General features: G+C 66.8%; 2 protein-coding genes across 26 annotated transcripts in view; one reads left to right on the forward strand and one right to left on the reverse strand.

Annotated features, from left to right (window-relative positions):
* MCF2L (MCF.2 cell line derived transforming sequence like) overlaps nt 1-20,186 on the forward strand; it is a 91,270-nt gene that overhangs the window by 35,135 nt on the left and 35,949 nt on the right. For 20 of the 23 annotated variants that reach the window (XR_003037595.2, XM_059892327.1, XM_025000180.2 and 17 more), the window contains 2 exons: nt 16,171-16,254; nt 16,743-16,857. Coding sequence is in view for 22 of the 23 variants with exons in the window: in XM_059892327.1 (XP_059748310.1) it covers nt 16,171-16,254; nt 16,743-16,857 (199 nt within the window). In the remaining variant the exon portion in view is untranslated. Of the gene's footprint in view, nt 1-1,469; nt 1,641-10,287; nt 10,393-16,170; nt 16,255-16,742; nt 16,858-20,186 lie in introns of those variants that run through there. The other 3 variants (XM_059892335.1, XM_059892337.1, XM_010810999.4) reach the window with 3 other exon arrangements.
* Nucleotides 12,652-19,704, reverse strand: LOC101902449 (uncharacterized). 3 transcript variants are annotated; one of them, XM_059892343.1, is made up of 3 exons: nt 19,078-19,704; nt 16,841-17,142; nt 12,652-14,579 (listed from the first exon to the last, which is right to left on the reverse strand). In XM_059892343.1, the coding sequence occupies exons 2-3, from the start codon at nt 17,093-17,095 to the stop codon at nt 13,620-13,622; spliced, it is 1,215 nt and encodes a 404-aa protein (XP_059748326.1). In that variant the 5' UTR covers nt 17,096-17,142; nt 19,078-19,704; the 3' UTR covers nt 12,652-13,619. The 3 variants fall into 3 exon arrangements, with proteins under 3 accessions (XP_059748326.1, XP_059748327.1, XP_059748328.1); XM_059892344.1 differs by lacking the exon at nt 19,078-19,704 and adding an exon at nt 17,818-19,044; XM_059892345.1 differs by lacking the exon at nt 19,078-19,704 and adding an exon at nt 17,323-19,044.

Below are 20,186 nucleotides of genomic sequence, written 5' to 3' on the forward strand. Positions count from 1 at the left end.
GTGTGGGGGTCAGGCGTGTGGGTCTGTGTGAGGTCAGGTGTGCGGGTCTGTTTGTGGGGGTCAGGTGTGTGGGTCTGTGTGTGTGGGGTCAGGTGTGGGGGTCTGTGTGTGTGGGGTCAGGTGTGGGGGTCTGTGTGTGGGGTCAGGCGTGTGGGTCCGTGTGTGTGGGGGGTCAGGTGTGTGCGTCTGTGTGGGGTCAGGCGTGTGGGTCTGTGTGTGGGGTCAGGTGTGTGGGTCTGTGTTGTGTGGGGTCAGGTGTGTGGGTCTGAGGTCAGGCGTGTGGGTCTGTGTGGGGTCAGGCGTGTGGGTCTGTGTGTGGGGTCAGGTGTGTGGGTCTGTGTGTGGGGGTCAGGTGTGTGGGTCTGTGTGTGGGGGTCAGGCGTGTGGGTCTGTGTGAGGTCAGGTGTGCGGGTCTGTTTGTGGGGGTCAGGTGTGTGGGTCTGTGTGTGTGGGGTCAGGTGTGGGGGTCTGTGTGTGGGGTCAGGCGTGTGGGTCTGTGTGTGTGGGGTCAGGTGTGGGGGTCTGTGTGTGGGGTCAGGCGTGGGGGTCTGTGTTGTGTGGGGTCAGGTGTGTGGGTCTGAGGTCAGGCGTGTGGGTCTGTGTGGGGTCAGGCGTGTGGGTCTGTGCATGTGTGGGATCAGGTGTGTGGGTCTGTGTGTGGGGGGGGGTCAGGTGTGTGGGTCTGAGGTCAGGTGTGTGGGTCTGTGTGGGGTCAGGTGTGTGGGTCTGTGTGGGGTCAGGCGTGCGGGTCTGTTTGTGGGGGTCAGGCGTGTGGGTCTGTGTTGTGTGGGGTCAGGGGTGTGGGTCTGAGGTCAGGCGTGCGGGTCTGTTTGTGGGGGTCAGGTGTGTGGGTCTGTGGGGGGGTCAGGTGTCTCGGTCCGTTTTTTGGGGGGTCAGGTGTCTGGGTTTGTGTGAGCTTGCGGCCCCCACGGGCCCCATGGCCTGGGGGCTTGGCCTGGGCTCCAGTGAGTAACCGAGCCTCACTGGGCGCCTGCTGCTTGGGTCTAGGGGCCCTGCCTCCTGGTCCCTGGACCGCAGGTGAGGAGCCGTCCCCCCAGTCCCCGTGCTGGGCAGGGCAGGGCTGCAGTGTCCGCCTTGTGTGGTGGGGCAGGTGTCGGGATCTGAGGGGCCTCCGAGGGGGGAACCCCTTCGCCCTCACGGGGCCAGAGGAGCCGGCCTTGGCTGACATCTGGAGGATCGAGGGGCCTTGGATGTGCCTCCTCGGACAAGCACAGCCCCCACTCGCCCTGGGTGTTATCGGCCGGGCCAGGCCGGCGTCCTCTGATTGGCACGGCTGTGCTGACCTCAAGGCACCAGCTGAAGCGTGGAGGTGGCCCCGGCTTTGCCCCGCAGCCAGGTGGGATTGCCGGGCCGGCCCGTGTGTGAGTCCGTAGGCGGGGTGAGGAGGCGCCGGCCGCTGCTGGGTCACCCCATGGTTGCAGGGTGAACTGAAAGTGAAAAGCCAGCTGGCCCCAGGCAGGCAGTCGGGAGCAAAGTCCAGCAGGAGGAGGTGGATGGAGCGCGGGCACAGCGGCCCTCGGCCATGGGGGACGGCGCGGCCGCCCGGATCTCTGTGGCGGAGATGAAGAGCTACTACCTCTTCTGCGAGTGGTGCTCCTGGCTGCTCTCTGTGGCCGAGGGTGAGTGCAGGCAGTGTGCTGGGACGGGCCCCAGCGTTCCCCGGGCTCCTTGTGGTGGCGAGGGAGGGCGTCTGGGACAGCTCAGGGACGGGGCTGTGGGCACACGGCCCTCTGCCCACTTGTCCTCAGATGAGCCTTCCTTTGGCCAGAAGCCCACGCCTCGCCGTCTGAGCCCCGTCGTCAGAGCGGCCGGACCCCCTCGAGGGCGCCTGGTGGGGAAGGTGCGCATCAGGCGCGGGGCAGCAAACCCGGAGGTCGCGTGGGGCCTTCGAGCCCGTGACAGCGGCAGCCTCGCGCCTCAGTGCGGGTCAGCTGCCCCGTCTCCAGGGGCTGGCAGTCCCCCCGGGCCACGCGCTGACCGTGCCCCTCTGCGGGAGGCAGTGAGGGCCGTGGCGCCTCTGTGAGGGACACTGGGGGGCCGCCGTGACCCGGGCCTGGTCTGCAATGAAGACCCGGGCTGGTGCTTCCGCGGGTTCGTGCAGGTGTGGCTCTGACTCCCGGCGGGTCCAGAGCTCTGCGTGTGTGACCCGTAGCATCCCTGCCTCGCGGGAGCCTCGCCCATTTTACACATGGGGGGGGCCGGGTGCTAGTCATCGGAAGCGTCCTTGCCTGTCCTGGGCGGCCGTCAGGACTGACAGTGCAATCAGCCCCTCGGGTCGACGCACACCCTGGGCCCTGAGCTCGAGATGCCCGAGGCCCCGGCGCTGAGAACCGTCCTGTCCTGGGCGGCCGTCAGGACTGACAGTGCAATCAGCCCCTCGGGTCGACGGACACCCTGGGCCCTGAGCTCGAGATGCCCGAGGCCCCAGCGCTGAGAACGGTCCTTGTCGCAGCGCCCAGGCCCGGTCCCCGAGTGACCCGAGCTCAGTGGGTTACTCTTGCCGGACGCCCTCTGGGCGCCAGCCCCCCGCCTTCGCCCCGGGGATGGCAGGGACTGCCCGCGCCGGGGGCCCGGGCCTCGCGGGGGCCATGCAGTCTCCACCCGCCTGCCCAGCACTTCCTGGGGACACGCTGGTCCTGTTGGCACCGAAGGGCGGACGATGCAGTCCTGGGTGGATGGGCACTGCCCAGGCCCCCGAGCCCGCCAGGCACGAGGTTAACCCGGGCGTGAGGTTTCTGTTTTGACTCTGCGTCTCCTTCCTCTTTCGTTTAACGTCCGGCTCCCCCTCCTGGCCCCTCGGGACCGCTGTCCCATGACGGTAGCGTCAGCGGAGCAGGTGCCCGTCTCACGTTTGGCCGAAAGTACCCGACTCGCGGGTTAAAACGAGTCAGAGCGGCCACAGGGAAGTGAGACCCGGCCTCCTGGGGCCGCGGGCGTTGCCTCCTGGGTCCCAGAGCTCAGCCTCGGCCCAGAAGAGCAGGCGGCCCGGAGTAGGCTGGGACCACGTCCCAGCTGCAGGCGTCACCCAGCGCGCGTGGGCGCGTCAGGGCCGGCCTGGCGGGGGAGCGACCGCTGTCGGGGGGACCCGCCCGGCCCCAGCCCGCCCAAGGGTCGTGGGCGGCAGGCGGATGACAGGCTGTGAAGGGTCTGTGTCTGGGGGGCCGCAGGGGGTGAGTCGGTGGGACGCCTCCCCGGGAAGCGCTGCCGTGTTTGGTGCAGTTCCGCGGGGCGTGGGGGCGCCTGGCCACACGCAGCGGCTTGCCGTGGACATGGCTGCCTCTGGCTGGACGCGGGCTGCTTCTGTGCGTCACTGCCGTGTTTGCAGACAGACAACGTGATGTAGGAGCCAAAAAGGTTAAGAGCCTACAGCTCTGCGATTTAAAAACCTGCGTCTCGACGCACAGAAGGGCAGAGAGAAAAGCAGTGCTGAGACCTCCTGCTCACGCGCGTCTCTGCCCGGGACTCCAGGAGGGAAGAGGGTCTGTGCCCCCGGCCCAGCCTGGGCGCCTCCGCTTAGGCCTCCGCGTCCTGCCTGCCAGCTCGGGGGCACCCAAGCTGGGGGGACAGAGCAGAGGGCCCCCAGGGGCTGGTGGGGGCGTGCAGGACCGGTGAGTTGGGGGCGGCAGACGGCGGGGGTCCTCCCAGGGCCCGGGGCAGACCAGGAAGCCCCCCCAGCCCCAGGTGCCCCCGGGCCCGGTGCCCAGGCAGTGTCCAGCACGTCCCGCCCATCCTCTCTCGAGTCCGGACCCTGCCTCCTCCCACCGAGACGTCACACCAGTCCCTCGCCCCCTTCCCCCCCGGAAGAATCAGGCGTCCCTTCTGAGCACAGAGCGCTTGGCCCAAGCTGCCAAGTGAGTTCAGTTATAGCCGTAGTTACATTTTTAGCACAAAGGTAAGAGGTGTTCCCAGGGGGCTTCCCTGGCAGTCCAGTGGTTAAGAGTCTGTACTTCCACTGCAGGGGCCGGGGTTGACCCCTGGCTGAGCAACTAAGATCCTGCCTGCCTCACATGCAGCCAGAAAGCAAAAACATCAGCGGCTGCGGCCGCCCACCTGGACCGAGCCCTCCCCATCCTGCAGCCCCGCGGTGGGGAGCTGGGAGCTGTGGACTGCCCGAGACCCTGACGGGAAGGCCGGACGGCTTTAAGTGAATGGCGTGCAGGCCGCCCTCCCGGGGTCTTCTCCTCGTGGGTCGTCTCCTCCCCCATGTGGGTCTGAGGGGCCCTGGGCGCCCTCCCCTGGTGCCACCCCCCTGGTTCTCCAGAGTGCCCTGCCCGGGGGCCCAGGGGTGCATGTCCCCACAGCTCAGCGCCTCCCACCGCGCCTCTGAGCCACCACCCCCTCGAAACTGCACCAGCTCTGCGGGCACACCCAACCCTGGTTTGGTGTCCCCTGCATCCCGGTGCAGTCCGCCTTCCTGTGGGCCCGTGCCCAGGGTCCCGCTGTGCTTTAAGGGAACAAGCCAGGTCGGTCGCCTTTAGCGTCCAGAATTCCCGAGGCCACCGTGGTCCAGTCACCCCCCACCCCAGATCCCACAGCAAAAGCTCCTTGGTGATTCCAGGTGTGTGTGTGTGTCGGGGAGACTTTCCTTGGGGTCCCCACGCCTGCTGCCCACAGGCCGAGCCCCCGGGGTGTCTGGGGCCCACGGGCGTCCTCGCTGGGCGGTGGTTGACGGACCCCAGGCCCAGCCGTGTTTGCTGTGCCCTGCGTCTGCCCCTGCGCCGCCCGGAACTGCCGTGCGTGAAGCGCCAGGGTGTTGATCTTCAGGGAGGCGGCCCTCCCTGCGCTCTGTCCAGGCCGCAGCTTGTGCGGAACAAGCGCAGCTTGTGCGGAACAAGCGAGGGTGGCAGCCGGATAAACACTGTCCCGCCCCGCCCGCGAGGCAGCGATGCTATCTGCTCCCGTGTCTGTTTTTCCAATCTGCTGGGAGAGGCTTCCTGCGTAGCTTGGGGAGGCGGGTGGGGGCGCCCGGGCCTGCCCACAGCCCCGCGGGCAGCACGTCTGCCCTGCAGCCCATGGGAGGGCGAGCTGCCTCGTTCCGCCTCCCATCCAAGCAGCCGGGCACCCCCTGTGCGACTCCACGCACATGAGAAACACAGGCCAGGGCGGAAGTGAAGGCCGAGCAGTTCCCGCGGCCGTGTCTGGCCCCTCGGTGGGCGAGTCTGGCCGTCCTGTCTGCTGTCGGGAAGGGAGGACGTCCTTGTGGAAGATGCGGGGATGCGGGACGCAGAGGGGCAGTCAGCCACGGGACCCAGGGGTGTTCAGGACAGGCAGCATGGCGCCGGGGCTGGTGGGGTCCAGGCCCCGGGGGCGCCGGGGCTGGGTGTGTGCTGGACAGGTGGGTGACCGGACGCCAGAATCAGGCTGTAGTCAGAAGGAAGGGGCGCCAGAGAGCGGGAAGAAGTGCCTGCCCTGGGGCCATGGGGGCTCTCCCTGGCAGGCTCTGAGCACGGCTTGTCATGGATGCCGGGGGGCTGTGCTTCGCTCCGACTTCACGGGCCCCTGTCTTCGCTGCCCACGAGGCAGTCAGGCCTCCCTGCGCACTTGCACTTGACCCCCGCAGGCCGAGGTCGGACATGCCGAGCCCGCACCCCCAGGCGCATGCCCCCCACCCGTGATCCCCGCAGCACAGGAGGCAGGTGTCTGGGGTGTGCGTGCTCATCGCCGTCCAGGGATCTGGTGTGGCCATTCTAGCTGCAGGTGAGGCAGGCAGGGGGCGCCCAGGGCGCAGAGAGGTGGCCATTGGCTGGGCGGCTCCAGCCACAACAGCAGCGAGCCCACTCCCTTCCCCGAAAGGGCCTTGGGTCCTGGAGCGCGGTCCCATGGTGGCCATCTGCAACTCGGCCACAGACTGTATGCTGTCATCTCGGCTCCCTGTGGACTCGGGGCCGGGGGGCTAAGCCGCCTCGGGTGGAGGGTGAGGAGGGGTCTGCCCTTCTGAGGGTCTGGAGCTCACGAACAGTGCCGAGGGCCTGTCGGGCATCCGTGGAGGGTGGGTGGGCGGCAGACTGGAGTCCAGGCTCCAGACAAAACCAGAGTCATCGGAAAGCCCTGGGGAAGGACCCGAGGAGCTGGGGCCGGGCTGGACCCCGACAGACCATGAGGCAGGACGAGGGAGGGGCAGGGGGGGTGTCCCCCGAGGGAGCTGGCCTCCACCCGGGCTGTCGGCCCAGGCTCCTGAGTGTGTGCGTGGACTGTGGCGCCCATGTGAACTGAGAGCTTGCCTGGGACCCCGTGCTGCTGACGCCCCAGCGCGGGTCCCCCGAGCGGTGGTGGCACGTGGCCCAGGGTCTCACTGCCGAGTTGATGGCGGGAGCTCAAGGGGAAGCCTGGGGGCTGGGGGACGTGACGGGCAGCGGAGAGGACCACCGCTCGGGCTGGCCCCTCAGGGCCTGCCGTCACTCCAGGAAGCCTGCTTCTCATCCCGTGGCCGTGGGTGAGCTTGGGGCTGGGAGCACGCATTCGGCTCTGAGCCAAGCGGACGAGGCAGAGCTGGGGACCTTCCCCCAAGAGGGGGCGACCTGGGCTTGAGGACCACAGAGCCTCAGAGGGACGGGAGGACCCAGGAGGGAGACCCGGGGGGAAGGAGGGGACGTGGAGGGAGAGGGGGCTGTGAGCACAACAGAGCCCCAGAGGGACGGGGAGGACCACAGAGGGACGGGGAGGACCCAGGAAGAGGACCCAGGGGGAAGAAGGGGATGTGAATGTGGAGGGGAGGGGCCCGCCAGGCCGAGCGAGGATGAGGAGCTCTAGGGAGGCTTTGCAGAGCCGGGACACCTGCCGCACAGGTCGCCATGACGATGCTCCAGGGCCAGGTGGCGAGGCCTCAGCAAACAGGAGGCCGAGTGAGTCAGCGACGGCCCCTCCCTCCCAGCGGGTGCGGCTGCAGAGGGTGGCTGCCTGAGGCCGCTCGGGGCCCTGCACCTTCCAGGGCTTGGATCCGGCTATAAAGTCACACCTCCCGATGTTCTCATGGGGTTCCGGGAGGGCTGTCTCGCCCATGGGAGACCGTCCTTGCCTCGCTTGTCTTGCGCCCCTGGACAGGGAAGGATTAACGCCGAGTGTCTGTGACTGTGGCGGACCGCCAGGGAGGGAGGCGGGTGCACCAGGGCGGCCCGAACACTGCTCAGAGCGTGGCGCATCTACGCCGTGTGCTCAGAGCGCGGCTCCGTCTACACCGTGTGCTCAGAGCGTGGCGCGTCTATGCCATGTGCTCAGAGCGCGGCTCCGTCTACGCCGTGTGCTCAGAGTGTGGCGCATCTACGCTGTGTGCTCAGAGCGCGGCTCCGTCTACACCGTGTGCTGAACGCGCTTTGTGACGTGGATGCTGTTTTCTCAAACAACACGCCCTGTTCACAGTCAGGTCCCTGCCCGCAACGCCTTCCAGCTAAGGGAGCTCCTGCAGGGCAGTCGGGGTGCTGGACGCCCTTCCCCTCGGGAACAGAGGTTCTGCCCTGCCCCTGCCCTCCCCGAGCCCCCCTGGCCCCCTGCCCCCCGCCCCTGCCCCCTGCCCACCTCCTAGGCCTGCGGTCAGCCTCCAGCTCCTCTCCCACCATCTGGGCTTGTCCCCAACTCTCCGCAGCCTCTCCTGCCGCTGGTTCTTGTGCTTCTTGTGCTGGTGGCCTGCTGGGCAGAGCCGTAAAAAACTGCCCTCTTTGTCAATCAGAAAGTTGTGAGTAATTGAAAAATCACCAGCCCCCTCACACCTTGGAGAACCTTTGCGCCTTAAACAAACTCCCCTGGCGCCCTGTGCCGGGTCCTAGGTGAGCTCGAGGGCCTGAAGCCACGCGTCAGAGTGTCTGGCTGCCACCCCAGGCTCCCGCTCAGCCGTTCCCCAGTGTGGCGTGTCACCCCTGGCCCAGGGCCATCCTCGAGGATCTGCAGGGCGCTAGCTAATGAACTGTCCCCAGTGACCGCAGGAAGTGTGTGTGCCCTTGGCCCCCAGCTGGCCTGCACGCCCTCCCACACCGAGCTCGGCCCCCTCTAGAGAGCACAGCATCGGGCCGTCGTGAAAAGCAGGGACCGGATCCATGGCTTTAGAACCATCTGCACTGAGCAGGAAAGCCTGGCAGGCTTACAGGGGGAGGTGGCAGCCCCACTAGGTGGTGGGGGCTGTGGTCACGGGGCACAGGGGGGCACCGGGGGCACCCAGGAGCTGATGCAGAGGTCTGAGGCTGAGGAGAGCCACGCCGGTGGGCTTTGGGGGCGTGGAGGGGGGCGAGGGTACAGGGCGGCCACTCCCCCGTCCTCTCCCGTCATATGTGTTCTGTGTTCGTGGTGGGCGCTCGCGCTGGGGCACAGCTGAGCCTGGGGAGCGGAGCTCGGCCCTGGGGTGCATCCTGGGGCGGGGCCAGATGGCCTGAGGCTCGCACCACGGGGACCAGAGCTCCATGGCCGTGGGGGGAAGGCTGAGGTGTGGGACCCGTGGGTGTGCCCGTGGCCCTCGGCTCCATGGGTCCTCGGGCCGGAGACACAGAGAGGGATCTGTTCTCATGCCTCCCCAGCTGCAGCCACTGCTGGGGAAGCCCCCCCGGCCTGCTCCAGGGACCCCGGAGCCTGGGTGCTCCTCTGGACCCCACGCCTTGCCAGCCGCTGCTGCGCGTTTGATGACGGGAGAAACCGATCTCGTGTCTTTAGAGGGGAAACCTCCAAACCACCAGCTCCTCTTGAACTCCATGCTGGAGTTCCGAAGGGATCTGGTTTTAAAGGGGGGGGCATGTGCTTGTTCGGTGCAGACTGCACCGTGGTGCCTTCAGGGTGGAGCTCAGGGCGGCCCTGGGAGTCTGTCCACCAGTCTCCCCAGGCAGCGGGTCTCGTACCTCAGACAGCAGGCGGGGCATGCCTCTCGCGTTCAAGCACAGCCTGAAGGGAAACGAGAAAAACAGATTCTGTGTCGTGGGCTGGAGAAGGGCACCCACAGTGGAGCCCGGGGCCCAGAGCTTGGGCCCAGCGGCTGGGTGAGCAGCGCAGCAACCTGCCTGAGACAGTGACTGGAGGTCAGGCCTTCCCCTTGACTTGGGGTCGGGAGGGCATGGGTCAGGCCCCAGGTGCTGTGGAGTCGGGAGGAAAGGGCCACAGGAGCAGGCGAGAGGGGTGGAGCCCCAGCAGCGTGACCTCGCCAAAGCACGTCGGGCCTCTGAACAGCCACTGTCCAGCTCACAGTCACCAACTCCACAGGCCAGATGCCTGTCCCTCGGGCTGGAGCGGACTGCGCTTGGGCCATCATGGTCTCTGCGTCTCCGAGGAGTTGGATCGTGACCCTGGAGGCTGGGCTGAGACTAGAACCGCCTGCGGTGTAAACCAGGCTTGGGGGTGGGGCGGTGCTCAGAGTCGCCCCTGCTCCGAGGGAAGGTCACTGGTGCCCCGGGTGCCCATGTGAGCCAGGCGTGGGGGGGCTCAGTGTCGCCCCTGCTCCGAGGGAAGGTCCTGGCCCTGGTGCCCCGGGTGAGGGAGGAAGCCTATCCAGTGAGCCGGAGGCCGAGAGAGGGAGGCCATGGAGGAGCCATGAGGAGGGGGACATGGGGCCAATCCAGCGAAGACCAGCTCAGACCCCGAGCCATGTGACAGGAGGTGGGGCGTGGACGGGGCGCCTGGCGCGCAGTGACCGCTGCCCCACGTGGCGTGAGCGGCTGGACTCCAGGGCCTCCATTTGGGGTTGAGGCCCCAGGGCCCAGACTGGGCGGGCGCAGTCGGCCGCGTGCCCAGGATGGGAAGGACGGGCTGCGATGCCCAAGGATGCGCAGCCACAGCCGGTCCCAGCCCAGCCCAAGTGCCATCCTCTCCAGGCCCTGCAGGCTGGGCTCAGCCCCCGGGGTCCCTCCTGCTGGAGACCCGGTCCTCCCGGGAGCATCGCCACCTGCGAACCCGACCTGCGCTTTAACGAGCTCCCCTGGGCCCCACTCCCGGGAAGGCTGGGGGCGGGGCTGCCTGATTTTGAGGTCTTCTTAAGGACCTGAGGGGCCGCCCCGCGGGGTCTTGGTGGTCCCAGCCCCCAGGCCGGCCCGCCCGCCCGCAGGCTTAGGAGCCGCTGAGCCTGGGGCCCCGCAGGGAGGGCTGGGACGGGCGACAGGGAGGGAGCCGGCCCTGGGGAGCCCGAGCACCAGAGCACCACCCCGCCGAGCGCAGTTTGTCGGCCGCGAGCGGAACAGGCAGGCAGGCGGACCGCGGGCTCCGGGCAGAGCCAGGTCCTCGTCCCACGGGTGGGCGGCCGGCATGGAGCCCAGCCGCCTCCCTTTGTGCGCCCAGCGCGGGCGTGCCGGGCGGCGGGGCGCTGCCTCCTGACGCGGCCGGCGGGCGACAGCATGACCCTGAGCCTCCTCTCTCTGCTGTCGCGGGACCTGTCCACGCTCTGGCTGCTCCTGAAGACCCGCACAGGTGGGCTGGCCGAGGGCGTGCACGAGGGCGGGGGCCCCGGGGCCTGGACGCGGGACCTGCTCGGGAGCCCAGCCTGGCGGGTGGCGAGCTCGCAGGGGGCCTCCTGGGTGGGCGGGCCACCGGCCCCCTCCCCGCCTGTCCCCGTCCTCTCCCCCATCCTGAGCAGTGCCTGCTGGGCACCGGGGCACAGCTGCTGCTCAGCCTGGAAGCTCCTTTGTTCCGTTCCCAAGGACGTTGGGGGTGGGGGTCTCCCTGCCAGCAGGGGCAGGACCAGCAGGGCCTGGCAGGGGGGCGCCGCAGGGGGCGGTCTGCGGCCGGCGTCCCGTACCTGCCCAGCTCCGGGAGAGTCGCGCCCATGGTGACTGAGAACAAAGAGATGGGCCTGGGCGGAGGCGCCTGGGTTTCCTGGTCACGTTTCCAGGGATGGAAGGTGCTCCTTATGGAGGGCTTTGTTGTGAGTTCATCTTTCAATGGGTATTTTTGCTGAGGATTGAGAAGTAATTCGTTAAATAGGTCTTTTGTAAATTGTAACTAATTAGCCACACCCTCGCCTTCGGTGTCTGAAGTTTCCAGTTTCATAAAAAGGAGACTGCGAGTGTGAATTTACTGGTGGATGAGGTTCAGAGGGTGAATGCTGGGGGGGGCTAGGGCAGAAACCTCAGTCATCACGTTTACACCCAGATCACAGGGCTCGTCCTGGAGTGACAGCGTGGATGGGGGCGTCATGCTCGTCCCGGGTGACAGTGTGCGGCGTCAGGGTGACAAGGCTGGAATCCCAGAAGGCAGGCTTCTCGGGCTCAGGGCTTCATGGTCTCCCCGCGGTCCCGGTCCCGGGGCAGCGAGCTCCCTGCCAGCTGCTGGGTCCTCGCTTGGCGCCCACGTGATTTCACTGCTGAGGACCCAAGGGCTGGAGGGCTTCGCCCCCAGTCTCTGGAAACAATCTGTTTTCCTACCAGAGAAAGTGTCCGTCCCTTTTCCCACAGTCGCTGGCACCTGTGCTGTGAGCCCCCTCCCTCGATGAGGCCCTGGACCCGCCAGCCCGGCAGCCCTCCCCTCCCCTTGCGCCTGCTGTTTGCAGACAGGTCACCCCACTTCCCTTCCTCTGTCGCTCTCCTCTGTGTGTTCTGTCTCTCCACGTCTTTCTCACCTGTCTCTGTCTTTCCCATCTCTGGTGTGTGCTGGCCCAGGGGCTCGGGCCGGTGGGCGTGTGTTTAAGTGGTGGCTTCCACTCATCAGGCAGATGCCACAGGCCCGGGCGCCTGGAGAAGGACGGCACGTTTGGGCGAGGACCAAGCCTCAGGCCCGGGGTGGAGGTGGGCCCGGCTTGTGCGGCCCGACGGACTCTGCCCGCTATGATTGACCGCGGGTCCCTGCGTGTGGTGCCCTGCCTGGCGGGCCGGCTGGGCTTAGGAGCTGCACCAAGGGCCCGGCGGGAGCGGGGTCCCCAGGAGGAGCCGCGTTTGTTGGTGAGGAAAGGTCTGCAGAGACCTGGCGCCCAGACTCCGTGCGGACCCCACACCTGAGGCCCCCAGGCTAGCCTGGGCCTCCCTCCCCTCCGTGCCTGGCCTGCCCGCCTTCCCGCTCCTTGCTGGGTGGGCACAGGGCAGGTGTGTGTGAACCACCCCGTCCGTCCTGCCCAGGCCGGGCACTCCGAGTGCCGTGTGTTTAAACTGCCCCCATTGTGGCCACCAGACCTCCTCTGGGTCCCACCCCACCCCCAGATCTGGACCTGCTTCATCAGGACCCCTCCCCAGGGAGGCCTCGCCGGGGAGGCCCTCCATCAGAGCTCTGCAGTCAGGGCCTGCCCGCCGCTCACGCATCCCCTCTGGGCCGCGGCCGGGCAGGCAGGACCATCCCCCGACATGCTCCCTTGGAGCCCCGGCACCGGGTGGTTGGAGCTCCCAAAGCCTCTCCGTGGCCTCCGTTGACCCCGCTATCCGTGAGAATAAGTTCAGTCCTGGATGTGCTGCTTCATCCAGAGATGCGTGTCTCCCTGAGGTGTGGCCGGCAGGCCCCCGGCCCTGCAAGGCTCCGCTGCATCCCTCCTTCCCGTGGGCGGCGGCGTGGACACTCAGCTCGCCCGACACCTCGCCAGCTCCTCAGCCACACACACGTCTTCAGGGCCCGTGGCCTGCTTCCCAGTCGCTCGGGGCGCTGACGCTCGGTCCTCGTTGGTCCCTGCCCTTCGGTTTCAAACCTGCACTGAAACCTGCACGTGCTGTGCTTGCCCTTCCCTGAGGACGAGTGTGGTCGAGCACCTTCTCACATGGGGCCTTTTATTTTAAAGTACGTGAGGATTCACTTTCTGAGATCAGGAATCTGGAGACTGTTGGTGCCCTGAGCTAACGATGCATCGTACATGATGGGAACTGTATGTACCTAATCCAGTGACAAATAACTCCTTAAAAATACCCCGGGTGGGCTGTGAGAGCAGACTCAGCCCCGGTGAATGTAGGTCTCCAGCATCCTGGAGGGTTAACCCCAGAGCCATAGACCAGACCGCACGCCACGGAGACGTCTCTCCTGCCGGACCGGACACTTGGGGAGCTGACCTGGCCCACCCTGGCCTAGGGCCAGGCTGGAGCTGCTCGAAGCCCCAGGCACACTGCTCCCTGCATTCCGGGGAGGGGGGGGGGAGGGGGAGGGGTCCTGAGCTGGGACTCCCACCTGAGTGAGCGGGTGGAAGCCCCCACGGACTCTCCACCTTCGACTCTGAAAGGGCATCACGGGTGTATTTTGATAGAAAACAAACGGAAGCCTTGGGTGTGGACGTTCAACCAGATGTAAACAAGGAAGGGAATTAGCTCATGATGGACTTAGTGAACTTCGCAGCCCAGGGCCTCTCGCCAGCTGCAGACCCCTTCTCAGGAGCCCTGCTCAGCCTCCTCTCTCCTCGCGGTGAGGTCCAAGTCTCCCGCGAGGCAGGAGCCAGCCCCCGAAGCTGAACGCCAGGCTCCTGCTGGGTCTGTGGGCCCCTTTGACCTGACCACCACCACCTGGGGTGGGTTTCCAGGGTTACCAGGGTCCACTCTGTGTCCCGCCAGCCCTGCCCCTGTGTGTGCTCCCTGCCCGAGGTGGGGTGGCAAACAGAGCTACTCAGAGGCCCTTCCCGCGGACAGGACGGGCCAGAGGCCGCCCATGATGTGTTATGAAATTCTCGTCCTAAAGAGAGAGTCCGGGAGTCAATTTGCCAGAGGAAGGAAGTTTGCTGCCGGAGTCTGATTGTGTTAAGATGAAGCAGCGTAAAGATGAAAGGGTGGCCCCCCACCCCCCCACCGCCTCTCTGATGCTGCCCAGACCAACCAGGACTCAGGGGACGGTCTGTGGGCAGAGATTCCAGCGAGGGGCGGGGCGGGGGGTCCTTCCCCTTGTCCTTGTGTACAGCTGAGCTGGGTCTCCAGACGGCTGAGCCGTGAGCTCAGCGAGGGGCCATTCCCACTGGCCCCTGACTGGGCAGCAGGCTCTGTGTCCCGGGGCCCTGAGCACCCCCTCCCCCCGCCAGGCGCCCAGCCCCTCCCGACCTCCCCCCTGCACCCCTCCCGCCTCAAACGGCCCTGTGACAGGTCACAGCCTGGAGTCTCCGTGCACGTCTGGGCCACAGGAAGGCTGGGCTCAGTGGTTAACTGTGAGGCACTGTGCACACACAGAGGGGATCTGTGGAGGAGCCGGGCGTCCCCTGACCCTGACCCTGACCCTGAGCTAGTGGGCGGGGCGACCCCACTTCCCGTCCCAGACCACAGAAGGGGCAGGCGGCAGCTCACTTCCTTCTCAACCAGCCGTGGCGCCTCGAGTGCAGGATAAAGAAGTGAGTATCTCCCCCCAGCACCCGCCGTCCACGGGGGGCCACGTGACACACACTGCGGGCCTCGAGGTGGCTGGAAACTGCTCGGGGATTCTCCGCTTTCTGCTGGGCAGCCAGTGGCCACCGAACATGGAGGAGTCGTGTCTGTTCGTCTGAATGGAGCGTGCAGGCCACTCTGCTTTGAAGCCTGAACTGCTGCCCAGGGGAAGGTCTCTGTGACACGCCTGTCCTGGGCAGCAGAAGCCGGCCTCGAGGAGCCCAGGGTCCGTGCTCGACAGTGTGGGCAGTGTGAAACCTGGCCTCCCAGCCTCCTCGCAGCTGCGTGTCTGTCACACCCGACGTGTGTTCCAAACAAATGCAGTGTAACGGCCGTGCTCCACCGCATCTGGAATTAGAAACATCTCACGTTCTCTTGGCACAATCGTTTCCAGCTGTTTTTCTCCCACAAAAGCAGCAGAGCTGAGAGGTTTCCGTGCACAGGGAGGCTGCACTGCCCCAAGCTGCCCTGGGCCGACTGCCAGAGCCCCGGCCCCGAGTGTGATGGGCGTGAACCCCGCTCAGTCCCAGACCTGGAGTGCCGCCCGCTCTGTTGGCCCAGCGGGCCAGGGGCGTGGCCCACCCCCTCCTCGTCTGCACCAGGCAGAATCACAGGGCGGCCCCGGGTGGGGGCAGCAGGTCCGCAGACAACAGCCAGGTTCTGGGACTCGCCGTGCGTCTAACACACCACCTGCTCCCGCGTGCCTGTCTGCAGGATGGAGGCGTGGCCACGCGGAGGGCGGAGGGTGTTTCGCTACCTCCACTGAGCTCTCTCCAAGGTCTCAGTGGCCCAAATCTCCAGCCTGTGAGGGGCCTGTATCTTAATCCGGGTATAGAAGAACTGATTTAAGCCATTTGCCAGTGACCAGCGTGAGTCGTGAGTGTCTGTAGAGAAATCTCCAGGACACCCAGGCATTCAGACACCAAACACGGGATGTCAGCCATGCGGTACCAGCCAGGAAGCGCTAAGATGCAGGTCCTGTGGGCCCAGAACCCTGGCTCTGTGGCCGCCTGCCGACGCCCCAGCACCTCACACACCCCTGTCCGTGTCTGCGTTCCCAGGAGTCTTGCTAATCCTTTGTTTCTGGCCGATGCCTCCAGGCTGTGACTGGGTCGCTGCTGGCCCTGGTCTAGGACTTGCGGGCGTCGGCTTCAGGCTGTGGACGGGCTCGGAGCCCTGCTCAGGGTCAGTGTCTGGCAGGGGTGAGGTGCCAGGTGTGTGTCTGGACCCACTGTGGTGGCCAGGTTTCCATTCTGACCAGTGAGTCATTGTGTAGACAGCAGGTGAGGGCCCTGGGGATGGCCTAGGCCACTTCCAGGACATGGCTGTGTGCTTGCAGACCAAAGCGGCCTACTCCCTGAGCAGCTGTCCCGGGGCCGTCCTAAGCCCCGGCCCCTGCTCTGCACCCCCGGCCTCCCTTCTGCCTGCCTGTCCCTCTCTTCCTCCCTCTGTGTCCATCCCTGCGCCTCTCTGTGTGCCTCTGACACACTGCTGCTGCTAAGTCACTTCAGTCGTGCCCGACTCCGTGTGACCCCACAGACGGCAGCCCACCAGGCTGCCCCGTCCCTGAGATTCTCCAGGCAAGAACACTGGAGTGGGTTGCCATTTCCTTCTCCAATGCATGAAAGTTAAAAGTGAAAGTGAAGTCGCTCAGTCGTGTCGGACCCTCAGCGACCCCATGGACTGCAGCCTACCAGGCTCCTCCATCCATGGGATTTTCCAAGCAGGAGTACTGGAGTGGGGTGCCATTGCCTTGATGACTCACTCCGCGCACAGCTCTCTGTGCGCTGAGGAACAAGGGTTTCTGTACAGGAAAGCGGAGCCCCCTTGCCGGGCCGCGAGCGCTGGTCCCCTTGGTGTCCGCGGTGGGGCTGACCCAGCCGAGGCGCGGGGGGCGGTCCCCGGTGACTGCATGTCCGTCTGCTCTGTCCTCCCGCAGATGAGATCATGCACCACGACATCAGCCCGCTCTGTGCCGCCGACATCCGGGACCAGCTGCAGAAGCGCTTCGCTTACCTGTCAGGTGAGTGCCGAGGCCAGGCGGGGCGGGGCGGGGCGCGGCTGGATGTAGTGGGCAGGGCGCGGGGCGTGGTGCAGGGGCGGGGCTCAGGGGCGTGGGCCGGGTGCAGGGGCATGGGCGGAGCTAAGAGCGGGGCGGGGCTAAAGGGGCGTGGGCGGGGCGTGGTGCAGGGGCGGGGCTCATGGGCGGGACTGGGTGTGGTGGGCGGGCGGAGCTGGGTGCAGGGGGCGGGGCTCAGGAGCGTGGGCGGGGGGCGCGGGTGGGGCGGGGCTATGGGGCAGGGGCGGGGCGGGGGCGGGGCGGGGGCGGGGGCGGGGCGCGTGTGGAGGGGTGCCGGGGCTCTATGATCCCGCGAGGCCGGGCTCCGGGAGCGGGGCGCTGGGCGGGGTGCAGGAGCGCTGGGGCTCTGCCCCAGATCCCCGCGGTGGGATCTAGGGCCATCCGCCCCTGCGGCCCTAGGGGTGCCGACTGCTGCCCTGCGCTCTCCGCAGGCGGGCGGGGCCAGGACGGCAGCCCGGTCATCACCTTTCCCGACTACCCGGCCTTCGGAGACGTCCCAGACCAGGACTTCCAGAATGTCATGACCTACCTCACCAGCATCCCCAGGTGCGTGAGGGCCCTGATTCCTCATTCGAGGGGTGCAGAGACTCCTCCACGGCCAGGGGGCCAGGGTGGATGCAGCGGTGCCCGGGTGCCCTCCTTGGACGGGTGAGGTGTGGACCTCCTGCTCCGGCCAACCCGCTGGGCCACAGGGAATGGCCTGGTGGCTGATGCTTCTCTTTTTCGAAGTGCCCAAGGGGGAGGTGAGTGCAGGGCCGGCTCGCCCCGAGGTTGCGGTCAGCATGCCCCCTTGGCCAGGTTCCGGGTCACAGAGCGATGAGATGGTCTAATCTAGGAGGCCGGCAGAACAGCAGGTGTGACTGCCAGGACCCGGTCAGCACTGGCCCCTCACCATGCAGCATGGGTGGGGTGTTAGGATGGAAAAGCCCTTCCACAGGCCGTCGGTGGTGAGGGTCACTTGGGAGAAAGACCTAGATGGCACCACAGGGTGGGGTGGGGATCTGTGGTCACCGTTCCCTCTTTCTGTGGACCCGACTTGCAGGGCCAGGCTCCGAGCAGCCGAGCTGAGGTGGGTGGTCCAGCCACTGTCCTGGGAGTGACCAGTCTTCCTTAGGGCCCTCGGGCAAGCCGTGAGGGACTTCATGGAGGCTGGCGATCCTGCGTCTTGTTTACCGTCACCCCTGGATTTCCAGCCAGGAAGGCAGTTGTTGCTCCTGTCCCATGGACGAGGGCCCTGGACCTCAGGGGGACGTTGCTTGAGTGGGTTCAAGGGTCTCGAGAGGGCAGGAGGTGGAGCTGCCCGTGTGGAGTGGCACCGAGGGGTGTTTGGGGTGGGGACCCAGGATGGTAGGTCTGGCTCTTGGCTTCCCAGCAGGGGGACATGGAAAAGCCACCCGGCCCTGGGGATGGGACACCGTGGACAGGCCAGTAAGAGGAAGGGCAGCTACACTGGTTTCAGGAAGCCCAGGATTTTAACAGGGAGACGGCTGACTGTGGGCTGCTAACCGTGGGCCCCAAGTGGTCTTGCTGGTCCTCCAGAGGGCGGGCTTCTGGCCAGCTCAGCAAGCTCCCCTCTGTGATGTCTCCGGGGTGGATGCTCCATGTCCAGGAGGGGCGTGGCCCTCGGCCCACTGTGACGCCACTCCTGTGCTCCCCTGTGACCCTCGTTCCCTGTGGCTTGCCCCCCACCATTGCCTGTGAACCCCAGGTCCGTCCCAGGTTGGGCAGTGGAGCTCACAGCACAGTAAGGTCCATGTAGATGCTGCCTACGGAGGGTCTGAGTCCCTGTTCTCAGCCCTTCACCTGGGAGCCGAGAGCGGTGCCACCTGCCCCCGGTGGAGACATCACCCACACCTGTGTTAGGTCCCTGCATGGAGCCAGCCAAGCGCCCACTCCTCCCTGGGCCGTAGGCGGGGGAGTCAGAGACAGCAGGTGTCTGCAAAGGCGGGTGAGCTGTGTGCTCCTCCCAGGGTTGGAGAGCCCTGGCCGCTGCGTTGCCACCCCATCCCCTGGCTGTCCCCCTCGCGCCCCCGTGCAGGGACGTGCGGCCGGAGTCCTGAGGCCGGAAGTGGCCACAAACCGTCTCTGGCTCCCCAGCCCCAGCCAAGGCAGTGGTAAGCCCTGGACCACACGCCCAGCGGGCAGCCATCTGCAGTGACCTCTCCGCGCTGGCTGAGCCAGGGGCCATGGGGGCTTCTGTGGTCTCCCACTGCCCCCTTAAGATGATTCTCTGGGGCGACCTTCCCTGCCGGTGCGGGAATCTGTTTCAGGTCACTCCCACGCGTGGAAAGGGCAGAGGTCCTTTTCTTTCTGGCAGGGCAGAGGTGAGCCTTTTCTGGGCACAGCAGGCCGACCTCCCACCCTCTTGGTCTCCCCTCCTTGGGTCACCACCCCCACTGGTGCTGCTGACCCTCAGGCCTCCTGGCCTCGGGGCCCTTGCTCTCGCTCCCTCGGCCCGGGTGGCTCCTTCTCGAGTGCAGGCCCCCTCCTCTGGGGGGCTTTCCATTATGCCCCCCACCCCCAGGCCCCAGTCCACGGGTGGCCCAGCTTCGCGGGCTCACCTGGGCTGTCCCCGTTCGCCGGGGCTCGGTGTTAGTCTGTGTCTGCCCCGCGCCCGCGCGCAGATCAGACAGCGGCTCCTCGGTGAGTGTTTGCTGTACAGACAGGCCTCGTTCACGGAGTGAAATCAGCTTAGGCCTGGGGGTCAGGCCCCCCGCCCCGTCCCTCACCCCCGCACCCCTGCCGCCCCTTCAGGGGGACTGGTACCTTTATCTCTCCCCCTTTTAAGGGGTTCTCACCCCAGCGGGGCGACCTCCAGGGTTGTCCGCGGGGTCCCTGCCAGCACGGCACATGCTTCCCGCTGAAGCTGAGGAGTGTGTGCCTGTGCGCCTGCGGGGCCGTGGTGTGTGGACGTGCGTGCGGCGCAGGCCCGCGGCTCCGCCTCTAGGCGGAAGTGTGTATCGTGATGGTCACGCATGTTCTGTTCGCGGTCTCCTCTTCCGGGTGCAGGGTGTAGCGGGGATCCGGTGGACCCGTTGCCCTTCCACCCGGAGTGAAACCCCACGTTGGGACCGACTGGTCTTTCTTCAGTTGCGTGAAGGGCCAGCGGGGGAGGGGCTGCCCGACCGGCCGTCCAGCAGGCGGGGCTCTGGGGGGCCCGCACGCCGAGCCCTGCCCCCCACCCGACCCCCCAGTGCTGTCGGGCGATTCCTGGGGCGTGGTGGGGATCGGCCCTGAGTGAGGGAAGCCGAAGTGCTGCCGCCCATCAGCTCACACGCAGCTGCATTTCTGGAAGGGTCGGTGCACCTTTAAAGGTGGGGAGACACTCGGTGGGTAAAGCAGGGAAGGGGCGCTGCCCGCACGTGTGGGACCCGGCGTGTGGCGGGCTGCCACCTGGTGGCCGCAGCCGGTACTGCGGTCCCGAGTCTCCTAAACTAGGGAGTCCGGAGGCCGGGGACAGGGCGGGGCGCCTTTAGAAACCCCAGGCGGCACCGACTCCAGGCAGGCCGGGGGCGATCTGCAACTAGACGGGCTCTACAGTCCACGCAGGTCCAGTGGACGAGCCCCCGGCTTCCCAGACGCTGACTCCACGCTCACCAAACAAGCTTCCCTTGGTCCTCTGAAACCTTTCTCCCCTGCTCTTAGCTCTCTGTCATCTCACACAGGGACGGCATAGCCAGCTCAGGCCGCTGTGTCTGGTTCACGGTCGCGGGTCATTCTGAAGCTCTTGGCTGCCGGACAGGCCTCGCCTGGACGCTGCAGACACACGAGAACAGGAAGCCTGTTCCTGGTCTCCTGGAAAACGCCCCTCCCCCCTCCCTCCCTCCTTGCGGCAAAAGCTGACCCCCTCCCAGTGAAGGTGGTCACAGGAGGCC

This window comes from Bos taurus, chromosome 12 (assembly GCF_002263795.3).
Source record: "Bos taurus isolate L1 Dominette 01449 registration number 42190680 breed Hereford chromosome 12, ARS-UCD2.0, whole genome shotgun sequence".
Classification (NCBI taxonomy): domain Eukaryota; kingdom Metazoa; phylum Chordata; class Mammalia; order Artiodactyla; family Bovidae; genus Bos; species Bos taurus.